This window comes from Eufriesea mexicana, unplaced genomic scaffold, assembly GCF_001483705.2.
Source record: "Eufriesea mexicana isolate 0111107269 unplaced genomic scaffold, ASM148370v2 scaffold202, whole genome shotgun sequence".
NCBI classification, from domain to species: Eukaryota; Metazoa; Arthropoda; class Insecta; order Hymenoptera; family Apidae; genus Eufriesea; species Eufriesea mexicana.
The window spans coordinates 1420821-1435028 of NW_016908372.1; the positions used below are offsets into that span (position 1 = coordinate 1420821).

The 14208-nt window shown below is 38.3% G+C and overlaps 1 protein-coding gene across 1 annotated transcript in view; it reads left to right on the forward strand.

Moving 5' to 3' along the window:
- The window catches only part of LOC108555635 (collagen alpha-5(IV) chain), an 82447-nt gene that overhangs the window by 57016 nt on the left and 11223 nt on the right, over positions 1-14208 (forward strand). The window contains 14 exon segments of the mRNA XM_017911414.1: positions 1376-1438; positions 3858-4088; positions 4679-4840; positions 5170-5296; positions 5480-5629; positions 5711-5887; positions 6172-6336; positions 7999-8345; positions 9709-9958; positions 10739-10932; positions 11120-11326; positions 11405-11510; positions 13031-13575; positions 13670-13869. Of these exon segments, the coding sequence (XP_017766903.1) occupies positions 1376-1438; positions 3858-4088; positions 4679-4840; positions 5170-5296; positions 5480-5629; positions 5711-5887; positions 6172-6336; positions 7999-8345; positions 9709-9958; positions 10739-10932; positions 11120-11326; positions 11405-11510; positions 13031-13575; positions 13670-13869 (2924 nt within the window).

Sequence of the window (14208 nt, forward strand, 5' to 3'; positions counted from 1 at the left end):
AATCGCGTCGACTGAAACGTTACCGTTCGCGGAGACGAGGTCGGGGCCGTAGACGAACCGCAGGAAATGGTTGGACACACGGTGCTGCTTCCGCAACGAGAGTGCACGGGTGGTAGTAGTTTCGGGACGTGACAGGAATGCTGGAGAAATTTCTTTCTCGGGTGGCGTCGAGAAAGCAGCTAGTTGCCGAGGAGTTTGAATCGGACGATGGAATTCTCCGGCTGGCGGGTTAGAAATGATTATTGTGACGTTTTACAATATTTGCGATTGCCGGGGTGAAAGAACTAGTCGGGAAATAGCCCAAGATTGATCGAGTGACCGGTCGATGGTCGTTCGGGACGTTGATCCGAGAATTTTCCTTAGTGCGATGGTGTAAGGCGGGGTTAACAAGTACCTGGTACTTCTCTAACACGAAAATCGCGGAAAAATGGTCATGCGAATATCGATTAGCCGATGTATACGAGTTATTTAAAGGTTAAAATGATTCACTCCACTTTGTAAATTCTTTTTCATTTTTATGCCAAAGCACTTGACCGACGCTTAATTTTTTATAGGTAAAATGAGTTTCACCTTTCTGCTTTTGCGGAGTTAATCGATTCGGTAAATGAGCAACTCTAACTATTGGAAAAGAATATAGGTAGAAGATAGAAATATAATCGCTACAGCATTTTGTTTAATTATTATCATCGTTAAATAAACGTCATATATAGAATGAGAACAGCAACGTGGCAGGAAAAGATTGAAAAGAGAAAATAAGTAGAATTAAAATAAGATCAGCTACACGTTCGATACGCAAACTGCTGAATGAATATTTCTCGAATTATTTCTGATGTAGACCACATAATCGATGCAGCTCAATAATATTATTATCAATAATAAGTCGAGATAATAATAACACGAATATAATAGATATAATGGATATAATATAATAAATATAATAACGCGGATATCATAATGAAAATTAAATTAAAGTTTATAAAATATCGACAAAATCTCCGCGATTTCGTCGATTTCAAATTCACACGATATTTTTACGCCGCTACAAAAATGTTGCATCTAAGATTTGAAGCAATACTTTTCTAACATTGCAGTTTCCATTTCCGCCAAGGTAAATGTAGCGATTCTATCGCATATTCCGTCACCGCGATACCACTACACCACGAAACAATGAAATTCCAATAGCCCACAGTCCCAATAGAATTTCTCATTTCGAAATATAAACTCGTAGCTGAGCCATCGATCGTGAGGATTCACGTTTCGATACGGATATTAATGTTCGGCTAACAAAGAAAAGTTCGCAAGAGCTTCGAGAATGTCGCGTCTGTCCCAAAAACATTCATCCAACTGACCACTAAATCACGAATTTTCTGCCCAGGGCTATCCAGGATCGTACGGGATCCCCGGCGAAATGGGCTATCCAGGAGAGACTGGCGACATGGTGAGTACAGGACTGCAACTTATTCGTCGGCATCTCGCTTCGGGTACCGTAACGGCCGATCGGGCCAACCAGAGGGTTCGTGAACCTCTTACGAGCGTTTAGGTCGTGGCTCTGGTTCGCCAGGCCGCAAGACTGGCGTGGAAAAAGCGCGAGAGAAAGAGGAAGCGCAGGAAGAAGAAGAAGAAAGTGGAAGGAACGAGACGGGAGAAAGACGGTGCAGTCCCTCTGTGGACGTGTCTCGTTCCTTTTTGCGAAACGCCACCTGCTCGCATGAAATATCGTCCGGCTGGCTAAGTGTTCTCCGGCAATATTTAACGGCCACGCCGGAAACCAGGAGAGAGCAGACGAACAGGACGAGGGGAGGGATTTAAAGGAATCCATGGACCACGCGATATCGCGCGTTGATAAGCTGCCCGCGGTGGAATCTTCTTACACGCCGCTTTGTAAAAATCACCGCGGCACGATCGTGTAACCATCTTTTGTCCCTGGCCCCTTAGGCCCCCGCGGCGCGATAAAAATCGACTTCGACCGCTGAACGCCGTGTAAAGCGAAACGATGATGGGATAAAGCGCGGCTGATGCATGCCTCTGAACGATTTTTCGACCTGTAGTCGAGGACCCAGTGTTTGGATGTGTTTGGACTCAGAAATCATGTACGTCTTTCATCCTTAAGACATTGTTTCACATTTCTGCTTTCGTGTTAGATTTTCATTATAAATGTATTAGGAGGAATATGAGATTAAACTGATCGATAGATAGGGGTAGATTAGATAGACTAACTTAAGAGCTGCAAGGAATGATGGAACAAGTGGTACCGCGTTTCAAATTTGTCATAAAGGTGAATATAAGGTTAGAAACTGATATGAGGATGTTTTAAATGAACATTGCAGTCTGTCAATTATTCCAGAATATAAATTAAGAACTATCAAAAAATATCAATCGATATTTGATTTGTAATCGTACGACTTTTTCCTCCGAGATATACCTCTTTAAAATTACTCAAGAAGCATTGAAAACCATGTAGAACGTGCTATCACAACAAAATAACTATATCGTTCTCGCAATTGGGATACAGAAGTCGCAACTCCAAGTATAAATTAAAGTTCCATGTTCCTGTGCTGAAAACAAGTCAGCGCGGTGACATTTATCGCTCGGAAGGTTTCGCGCGAGTTGGCGAATCCGTAAAGCTAACCGGATGAGAGGAGCGACGATCAGCCGCCGAAGCAACGTAGTCCACGTGTTAATCTCTAAACACGAAACGGGCTAGAATCCGCTGAAATCTGAGGCGTTGCGATCCTAGAGCCTGTTATCTGCTGACACGACAGCCACCGATAACACGAGCCCTCTTCCCTCGGGAGAAGATTCCATCACGAGCGTTCGCCAACTTCCGAGAAACCCAAAACCACCGTGGCGCTGCGTTTGCCAAATGGTCAACACGCACGCGTGACCGTTTCCACCTTTGTTTCATCTTGAAACGGACCATGAATTGTATATAATTTCGATCCGCGTCGGATACGACTGCGACCTAACGAGAGTAGATCGCGATATCTTCCACCGCGTTTGGCCATGTGACAAAATAGCGTAACGCGACCTCCTGGGAGCCGTTCGTGCTCAAGGAAACCTGTTTCCGGATGCTACGGACTTAATTGTTGTTTGACTTCTGGGGACGTATGATGATTAGTCTATGATGGAAGTTGGTAAGTAGTTCGTGCAGCGGTTTGTGGAGGTAGTTTATGATAATGCGGTACATTACTGGTTTATGTTATCAAGTTTAATCAATATTCTTTGAATTAGATTATCGTGAGTCAAGAATGATTCCGTTCATTGTTAGTTTCGATATCTTTGATTTCAATTTGAGCAGGAACTTAAATCTGTGTTTGCAGTTTTGTATATTAATTCTTATTAGCATTCAGTTAACGCTAAACCTACCATGGTCTAAATCACCGTTTTATAAACTTTCATTAAAAATCTCTCGTCTTCGCAATTTTCCTTTCGATATACGTATCAAGAATTTTTCAGTGTCTCCCGTTATTCTATTTTTTGAAGATTCTGCTTCTTTTTCATTGCCCGGTCATTTAATCATGCTAGGTTTAGTGTTAAATCTTTTGAAAATTATTTTTGCTCATCTCTTTCTCCCCCTCGGAAGTAGGTTTGTAAATTATATGTTTCGCAATCCAATTAATAAATGAACTAGAATCTTTTGAAATTGCGACGTGCAGTATTTTAAGTCCCCTCGACGAATATTTATATTTTATTCCATTACTTGCGATCTTATGTTTCACGACCGAAGTATTTCCAACTCCGCAAATTTTCAAGCAAGCAAAAAGAAATCGATCTATGATAATAATCTATGTTGATAGGACAATATTGACTCTGGTTACATACTCGGACGTGTAACGACCAGTTGAATCATCTTCTAGGGTTACCAAGGCGGCCCCGGATTACCGGGTATGAAAGGAGAAATCGGCGAAACGGTGTACGGCATGAAGGGTGCAATGGGTGAGCAGGGTGACAGAGGAGAGCCTGGGCCACCGAGTAACAGCGAATATAAGAAGAAAACGTCGACGGCGGCGGGGAGGGGACCCAAGGGAATACGTGGAAATACTGGTGATCGCGGAAGAAAGGGAGAAATGGGCGCCAAAGGCCCCATGGTGAGTAATATCGCGTAATCTATCGAGTTATTCTACCTACTTTTCGCTATAAGTTAATAAGCAGAGATATTAAAAAGCATAATAAATAACTATTATCTCGTAAACCGAATGAAACTTCTAAAGAAAAATTTTCAAGAATCTCTTCATTTCAAAGGAGTTGAAAGAAACACTCTCTACTTTGCGACTCGTTTGGTCATCTAACACCCTTACTGACAATGTTTCTAACCGAAATTATCGTTAACAAAAATTCCTCAACCAGGCAGATTTCCACGTAAAAAGAGGTTTATAATTGATACCTTGATACGTTATACAACTCACTTTCCAAATTTTTTGTTTGACACAAAGAATCTTCTACATACTCGAACAGAAATGTGTCGAAGGATTATTAAATATAATTTTAGTCGTACTTACCATCCACGGTATTCATCACAGTTAACCCATAGCCGCCAGGCTACAGCATCGTGGCGTCGAGAGAAAGTTTCTTTCGGTAAAGCTCGCATGGCCAGAAAAGTCTGAAGAACTCGAAAATTAAAAGATAATCTCCTCGGATTATCGCGTTCGTGGTGTATACACGCGAAATTTTCACGCAGGGTCGGCCAGGGTTTTTCGGTATCAAAGGTATGAAAGGAGAGCAAGGTGACGATGGACCTAGAGGCAAACAGGGTGTCGAGGGCCCACCAGGACCTGCGGGTGAAAAGGGAGAGAAGGGGGCTCCAGGCTACTCTGGTAACCCGGGACCCGACGGAGTACACGTAAGTATGCCTTTGTCACAGAGGGAATTAGATAAAATTATTCGATCGTGTGTGTAATTTAAATTATATGTTATTCATAGTTCATGATATAGTCCAAGACTGCAAAGAATAAGCCTTCATCCAAATTGCAAATTAAGTAAACTAGATAATTTAAAAATAAAATTTCAAAGATCGTCGAAGAATGGAAATATTTCTTTCTTTTTTCTGTACCTTTAAGAAAAATTCCAGTGATCGTACAAATTCCCTTTGTCAAGAGACACGAAGCTCTGTGGCAAAGTACAACTTTTCATAATATATTTGGAAATGTGTAATTTGTATTCCAAATTTAGGGTGAAGTGGGAGAGCCAGGAAATCAAGGACCACCTGGAAGACAAGGAGCTGCCGGAGAGCCGGGAAAATATATACCAGAACTGGATGAAATAATTCAAGGAAATATTGGAATTCAAGGAGACTTGGGTTTGTTGCTTTACTTATATTTATTGTTAACCAAGCAAAGAAAATACAATTCTCGAAACAAATTAGCGAAACAAGTTAAAGTGGTCAAGTTTGTTTGGTCAATTGCTGTTCTTAGTAATTACCAAATTACTAAGTTTCTTCATATAAAGAAATTTAATTCCAACAATTATTTCCTCTGTTCAGGTCCACCTGGTAAACCAGGAGAACCAGGAACACCAGGTTTACCAGGGAAGGTAGGTTATATCGGACCACCTGGTCCCCCAGGACCTCCTGGACTTCCTGGATCACCAGGATTGAAAGGATCTTCCATCAAAGGAGAGCCAGGGGATGATGGTTTGTATCAAACAATTTGAGATTTATTGGAGAATGTAATGAACAGACTGAAACCTGTTTCGTTGAATCTCTTTTTTCCAGGTATTCCTGGATCAATGGGCTCACAAGGACCACCAGGTGCAGCTGGTGTGCCTGGACCTATTGGACCAAAAGGATTTCGTGGAGTATCGATAAACGGTCCACCAGGCTTAGATGGAAAACCTGGGTACCCTGGTGTCGCTGGATTGCCTGGAGATCGTGGTGATCCTGGTTCTCCAGGTATTTTTTTTCTCTTAATAAATTTTATGTACTTTACAAAAATAATAGTAACAAATCTTTATGTGAAACTTGTAAAATTATTACAATATTTAACAACTAAAAAAGGAAAGAAAATATAAAGTTCTCTTTACTTGAGGAATACAAATTTTCTAATTTTCGTTTCTAAATTCTGTGCCAATGATGCGTAGAAATATTATTCCACGCGCCACAGAAATTACAGTGAAATTTTTATCCAATTTGTGATGACAATTGCAATCTATCAAAATTGAATTTTAATTAATCAGGTCCCAAGGGATTTCCTGGAAAAGGAATCAGAATTCGGGGTCCACCTGGTGAACGAGGTATACCAGGAAGTCCAGGAATTTCTGGACCCGATGGATGGCCAGGTATCCCTGGTTTCAAAGGTATAAAGGGTATAAAAGGAGACGACTGTGGCATTTGTATGCCAGGTACGTATGTTATATTAATAAATTGAAAATAAATTTTAGAAAAGAATTCAAACACAGTACCAAGAAAAAAAAGGCTTAATAAGAGTATTATGATTAAGTAACTATTTAAAACCTTTTATGGCGAAAAGTAACCATTCCACTGTAACCTTTCGTAAAATGTATTTATTCCTATAAGAAGCATTTAGAAAGACTAACTAAAACAAATTTTCTTATGTCACATAGGCATTATTAATTCCAATATCGAAATTATCGAAATTATTTTTAATTAAACGTATATAATCATTATACTTTTAATATATTTTAATATTTCATTTCAACATCGCGTTGAAATCTGTGACTTAATGCTACCACGTTATTTCATGGCTCCGCTCCATTTGCTACTGTCGAGACAATATCAGTTTACTAGCGTGACTAATGATGATGACATCTTGAGGTAAGAACGGTGGACAGTTACTGCTGTATCTTCAGCTCGCAATGCAGTTACAACGTTATCAGTTCTGATAATACCCTGTACTTATCAGGCATTAACCTTATGCATCGATTTATCTCTATTTGTGAAACTAACCCATCTATAACAACTAGATCGCGATACTTAAATATCCCAGCCGCATTTAAGTATTTATTCTATGATCCCCATAGCCTGCTTAAAAAAATTTTAACAACGTTCCGCTCCTTCGATACGGTGTTTTAGAGAAAAATATTTCTTCCGCAATTTTTAAGTTACAAATAGATATATTCTATCATATTTATCCCCTTACACCATGAGATTCGGTCTTTTCTTTTATTATCATTCGTTTCTCTTGACTCTTGCTGCACTCCTTTACTTAATCTCCATTTCCAAGTATCTTCTCGTTACTACTGACGTCCCTTCAGTTTTCGTGTTCATAAAAGATGAAATACGATGGAATAACCATAAGAGACGTCGTTTAAAGTCTTTCGCCCTTGTTAGTGTAGCTTTGTCGTAGATCTAGAGATTCACTGATACTACGAAACTCTTTCAAGCACTCGTCCCAAAAGGACACAACTTGCATCTGAAAGCAGCAGACGCTATTTACTGTAAGAACTTGGATCATGAAAGACTAAAAGTGCTCGAAACAGATCTACTACGAGAGAGTAATCCTTATCTACTTTAGATAATGTATAAAAATTTAAATAGCAGAGGCGAATGGTTGTTCGCGAAATAAAAAGTAAATTCAAGAAAATAGCCTGCTTATTGGATATTAAAAATAATTTATCTAAGTTATGCATTCGATCTAAAACGAAATTCTTCATCACTCACACTTTCTCCTTTCTTGAAACAAATTAGTCTTCCAAGTAGATATTTCTTCTTCGACCATCGAACAAATTATCACAGTGGCCATGAATTGGTAGAAACACAGCAGTAACTCAAACCGGAGGTACACAGAACTTAACAGCATGCTAATTGATAACTACGACTGCTATGGTATAGCATTTCGTATTCCAATGCCAAAATTAAAATTAATATTCGTGAATAAAAAAAATTAGAAAATTCGCAAAAACAAATTTTTATACACTTTTAACTGTTACACCAGAGTAAAGGAGATATCGTAAACAATACTTCTCTCGTGAAGTGCACTTATACCCTCGTTGTATGAAAACTATAATTATTTATCATTAAACGCGAATTGTTTACTGCAACAGGAAGACCTGGTGACAAAGGTGAAGAAGGTGACGGTGGATTGGATGGATACCCTGGACCTCCAGGGTATCCAGGATTCCCTGGACCTCGAGGTTTGAAGGGTGTACAAGGCAAACGAGGTGTCGTTGGACCAAGAGGACTGGAAGGCGACAGCGGGAGAACGGGTATCGCTGGGCCCCAGGGACCCAAGGGAGAGAAAGGAAAATTAATTATTCCTGATGGAAAATTAATTGGAGAACCTGGTGATATTGGTGACAAAGGTTTCCCTGGCTTAGAAGGACCGAGAGGATTGCAAGGAGAACCTGGAATCCCTGGTGACGTTGGTGCGTTTGGACCTAAAGGAGAAAAGGTAAGGTTTTCATCAAATTATTCACTTGGTTTTTCCATTTTTTTTTCTTCTTTTTCTTTTGAGGTAATTACAATATCGAAAATGAAGTATCTGTTACGAATTTTAGTAAAGAACAGTCTGTATATGAATATGGAGGAAATTTTTCTTTGAATTAGAGTCCCAGGAAAGAAGATTCTTGTCGATGAAATGAAAGTCTATCACAAAGTTTTCTTGCAAATAACTTTGCTTTGTATATGAATTATTAAATATAATTGGAGAAATATAATAAAATTACATTTTACTGTATCTTGAAATAAGCTCCAAAACACGATTTCTTTGGTAACTTTTGACAAGGTAGACGTAATCTTAATGATCACAACGAATCATACGACCATCTTCTAAAAATACTCTTTTTAAATGATTAAATATTCTATTATTATTTTAAATAATTTAATATTCTACTTCTATAAATATTTTGGAGTTTCTAGATGGCGTAGATAATTCTAGTACAATAAGAAATAGATATTCACAGTTTTAAATTGAACAAAAATAGAAACATTCTCTGATACGTAAGATACATTTGACGGTGTACTATTGTGTATAAAAGTGTATTTTAGCTAACTGACTAAAAGTTCAACGCGTGTAATTAACGCATCTAAACGTTAATTTAATCGTAAATATATTAATATCTGTTTATTATAGCAAGATTTAATGTTTGCCGTGTAGCTATTGGTGTTTATTAATATTGACGTTACTGCGATGATTACACTGTTCAACAAATATTAACTTTTTCTCAAATTTGAAGTATCTATTGGATAACTGTCGTAGAAAATGAAATTGCTCTATCACAACCAGTTTCGGAAATGGACCGTGACAAAGCACTTTCGATTACGAATTCATTTTTAGGAAGGTAAGTATTACCCAATGGATGTTACAGATTAAAATTCGTGTGGAAGTGTCATTATCATCATCTCTATCGAACGTTCCTCAACTATTTCACTTAAAATTTGAGATTCTTAACATTTAGCATTAATGCTGTCATTGAGTACCGATACTCATCATCTTTTTTAATTACCATACAATTTCAAATATACGTTAAATAAATAAAATTAACCTTCGTTGTACCACGATTGAAACCTAATGTTTAATAGTGAATAGGGTACCATTGTACGTCGATGGTCCCCTTGTTTCATTTATTATTAATATAATATAAATACGTGTAATGTAAGTTAGAAAGAAAATATAAATATATTTTATTATTCAAGTTTCAAAGGCTAAACACAGCACTAGATTGAAACGTAATGATAAGTATTTCTGTAAAACAGAAGCTAATCAATTTCCCTCTCGAGGACTTTCACAGCATCCAATGCTCCTTTGTTCCCAGGGTGATCATGGTCCTCCAGGATTTCCAGGAGGCGACGGTTTTCCCGGAGTGAATGGCATCCCAGGTGACAGAGGTGACGACGCATCGATACCAATCGAATTTCTGCGAGGTGATCCAGGTTATCCGGGCAGTTCAGGACCGAAAGGTATACAAGGTGACAAAGGAGCAAAAGGAGAGCGTGGACAATCTTCGCAATACGTTATAAAGATAAAAGGAGAGAAAGGATACATCGGAGAACGGGGTGCTCCAGGTAAGAAGTTAGAGGAACGACAGTTCGCGAGAATACAAAACTGCGATTGAGAGAAGGAAATAATAATAACAGGACGATAATAAATCGTATAAAAAAATTGCAAAACGTGAAGCTGAGAAGCGTGAAATTTTATGCAATTGCATATAAATCTTCATCGTGTCCAAATTACAGCGATGCTATTGCCTTGGCGAACATTCTAAATTGATTATATAATTTGTGAATTAGAAATAAGATTTAGTATTATGGAAGCTGTCAGTCGTGAAAGTCTTGTACATTACAAAGAACATTAAATAATTAAATAATTTATTTAATGAAAATAATTATCATTTATACGTTTCGAAAAGAATAAAATTCTGATTTATTTTGTCAAATGGCACCTCAGGTTATACATTCAGTCTATAATTGAATTTTAAATGGTATCGTCTATCGTATAAAATTAATATAAATTAATTTCAAAATTATTTAATTCGATGATCAGGAAATTCAATTTTAATTTAATAACAAATATGCAATACTACCATTATTATTCGATAGACATAATTCTCAACTCCTGTAAGTAGATTGAGATTGATACTTCAACTTAGTTATTAGCTTCATTGAACAGTTCGCCGATGAATTTATTTCATACGTATAACAAGGTTTAATTAGATTAGATAGGAACTAAAATTGAACTTGGTTTAAGTAATTTGATAACGTAGTTTAGAGTATCTTTCGATTATCACATGGAACAAGGATAACTGAGGATGCGTAATAATGAACTTCTGATTCGAATTTCTGCAGGAGACGACGGTTCTAAGGGTGTACAAGGATGGACAGGTGACGAAGGATTCCCAGGATTACCGGGTGCACCAGGATCCCCTGGTATATCACCTCAAGGACCTGTAGGTTTGAAAGGCTATCCTGGTATGCCAGGAGATCAAGGTCCTCGTGGAACACCTGGAACACCAGGACCGCAAGGTGCTGTCGGTTTCCCGGTAAGCGTGTTAAAATAATCGACTATGCAATTTTCATTTGCTAATCGATGGCGACTATCGAATACAAGACGCAAAATTATAATCCACATTGCTTCTTTTATCTTTCTTATCGAAGATTTCTTTTAAATATATTTTTATGCTTAATTAAATAGACAAATAAAATGTATTTTCTTCATTGATTCTTTAGGGTCGTATTGGCAATAAAGGTGACCGCGGAGAGCCAGGCAGCAATCAAACATATGGCGATTACGGATTAATGGGTTGGACTGGTGATAAAGGAGAAATCGGTGATGCTGGACCTGCAGGTTTTCGCGGTAGAACTGGAGTAGACGGGCCAAAGGGTGCGAAAGGTGGCAAAGGTGCTCCTGGTCTAGCTGGACTACCTGGACTGCAGGTAAAATTACACGATTTCTCGATAGAAATACAGGTGACGTTTGATTCTCGAGATCTAAAATCGAAAATCGATTAACAGGGAGCTAAAGGTCAACGTGGTGACAGCCTTCAGGGAACTAGAGGCCTTCCTGGATTACCTGGACCACCTGGTATACCTGGAAGAGTGGGAGAAGTCGGTACTCCAGGTATGATGATTTAATTTCAATAATTCCGTACGATTAGATTCGCATGACGATGAAATATCCATGAAACGAACTATAGTTTCTTATAGAGAATCAAAGTTTGTGAAGTTAGAGAGGGATGAAGTGATTTCAGAACTGCTTCATGCAGTAATCAAAACCTGATCTGAAACGGTAACCATAGTCGATACAGGACCGAGAATGGTATCGATGTACAATCGAATTGCAGCAAGAATCTTCGTAAATTTCGATTCTTTGTACTCGTGATAAAACACGGTTCTTTGAAATAGTTTCGATAAACTGGGATCGACGTTAAACAGTTTTCGATACTTAGTTGTTGAATCGTGTCGATGCCGATACATGTCCCATGAAACAAAATCGAACACTAAACTTGTAACTAACTTAATTTGTCCTGATGTACACCACGATACAAACGCTGTCCCTCATTCTACATTTGCAAATTAGTTAATGTATAAATTGTGATCAAAATCTGATCGATTTCGATCTGAAATATAGAGAGTAATCGTATTTTGGAACGAGGAAAAAAATATAAGAAGCAACAATTTTTTGAAACTGTCATTATTGTAAAATTATTATTATTGTAAAATTTTCTGTGATTTTTTATTAATTTTTAATACAGTTCTTAGTACTGAATAGTACGTTTACATAACACGAAATTGATCGTCTTGATTATTCCATTTTCCCATTGATTATAAAATATTTAAAATATTCAAAGCTTTATTCTCCCCCTGAAACAAAAATTAGTATAAAATTAGCAAATAGAATTTCAAATATAATTAACGTCCCATTGATTTCAATGAGTAGTGCATTTCACTCTCTAACAAAACAATTATCTGCACCGATAGTTATCCGCTTTCATGTAATCCCGATGCGTTTTACAAATAACTGGCACGCTATTAAAGCGTGCAAAACAGGCTGTACGTAGTTAAAATATTGATATTCAGAATTTGTAAAGTTTGGATTTCCTCGCTCCTTCCGATGGGAATCCGCGTATCGAGCGAGGCGTGTTCGTTGCTCGTTTATTGCCTTCATGCGTTACAGCTAATCCTTGTTTATTGTGACCTAACCGTTCCCATGAATCGTCGAAACTGTACCGAAAGGACCGCTCTCCAGAGAGTCGTTCGATGCTCTGATCAGATTTTCTCGTGTATTGTAAAGTAATCGGATGTCGATTCCGTTAATTAACGTTCGCCATATGACTATAAATAAATATTTGCGAAGCTCGTCAAAATTATAATCGGTCAATTACATGAATTAATCATGAATATCTTTACAAGGGTCACTTTACAAAATCTTAAATTAAATTAAATTAAAAGTTAATCCTAAATTGATATTCGATTAAAATTAGAAAATTAAATCAAATTAAGTAGAAATAAAAATTGCTCTTATCCAACGATAAGAAGCAAAGAGAATCTCGCTTTAAGGATTATTTCCATTATAACAGGATATAGTAATATCTTATTATTAAGATTAAAATATAATTCTGCGACATATGAACATTCCAGGTCCCGATGAAGCACCTGGATTCGACGGAATGAAGGGCCTGAAAGGAGAAATCGGTTTCATCGGACGTCGAGGTAACGACGGTGACGACGGGCCGATGGGTTACACGGGAAGAGACGGTGTACCAGGTCTGATGGGTTCTCCCGGAGAAGACGGTGACGTCGGTGAAATCGGAGAACCGGGTCCACGTGGCTGGCCTGGTCTGGAAGGATCACCTGGGCCGATAGGAGCTAAAGGAGAACGAGGAGACATCGGACCAGTCGGTCCACCAGGAGTTGTAGGACCACGTGGTTTACCTGGTGCTCCTGGAGACATTGGCACGGATGGAGAAGTTGGACTTCCAGGTGAAAACGCGTTCAGTGGACCACAAGGTGACACAGGTGAACCTGGTTTCATGGGAGAAGTCGGTGCACCTGGTTTCCGTGGCGTGGATGGACGACCTGGTCTTCCTGGTGAGCCAGGGTTAGCTACCGATGGATTACATGGTTTGCCAGGAGAAAAGGGTGAACCTGGCTATGATGGAATAAACGGAGAACCTGGTCCCAAGGTAAGATAACAACTACGTTATGCGATTGAATTAGTTGCTATTAAAAGATATTGGGTAACTGTTGGACGTCCTTATTATTTTCTTCTTTACGTAGGGAGAAATAGGTGATATGGGTCCAGATGGATTGAAAGGTGTACCAGGAGATACGGGGTTCACGGGAAGACGCGGAGTGCCTGGTATTCACGGAAAACCGGGTATAAAGGGTGAGCGAGGCCTAATCGGACCAGTTGGTTACGACGGTCCCAAAGGCAAATCAGGATTGGATGGTGATCCTGGTCAAATGGGTAGGCCAGGTAAGTTTAACAACTGCTTAATAAAAACTACATAAAGTGAACCTTTCGAGTATTTAAAAAATTTCTTTTTAATTAAAATTTTCATATTTCTAATAAATTTCTATTTCCTGGTCGGTACAATGGATAATAGCAAATGAGTAACTCATATTCATCTCCTTATATATTATTTATTTTTAAGAACTGTTAGATACACAAGCCTTGAAAATTGTAATGTAAAATGATCATTAAGCGTGCCATAAACTTTTTTGCTTCGTGAATCTCGAGATAAAAAATATCCTCACTATTATATGATTAGAAAAACTATCGAACAGTCGTATGATACGTAAATGTTATACAGGAA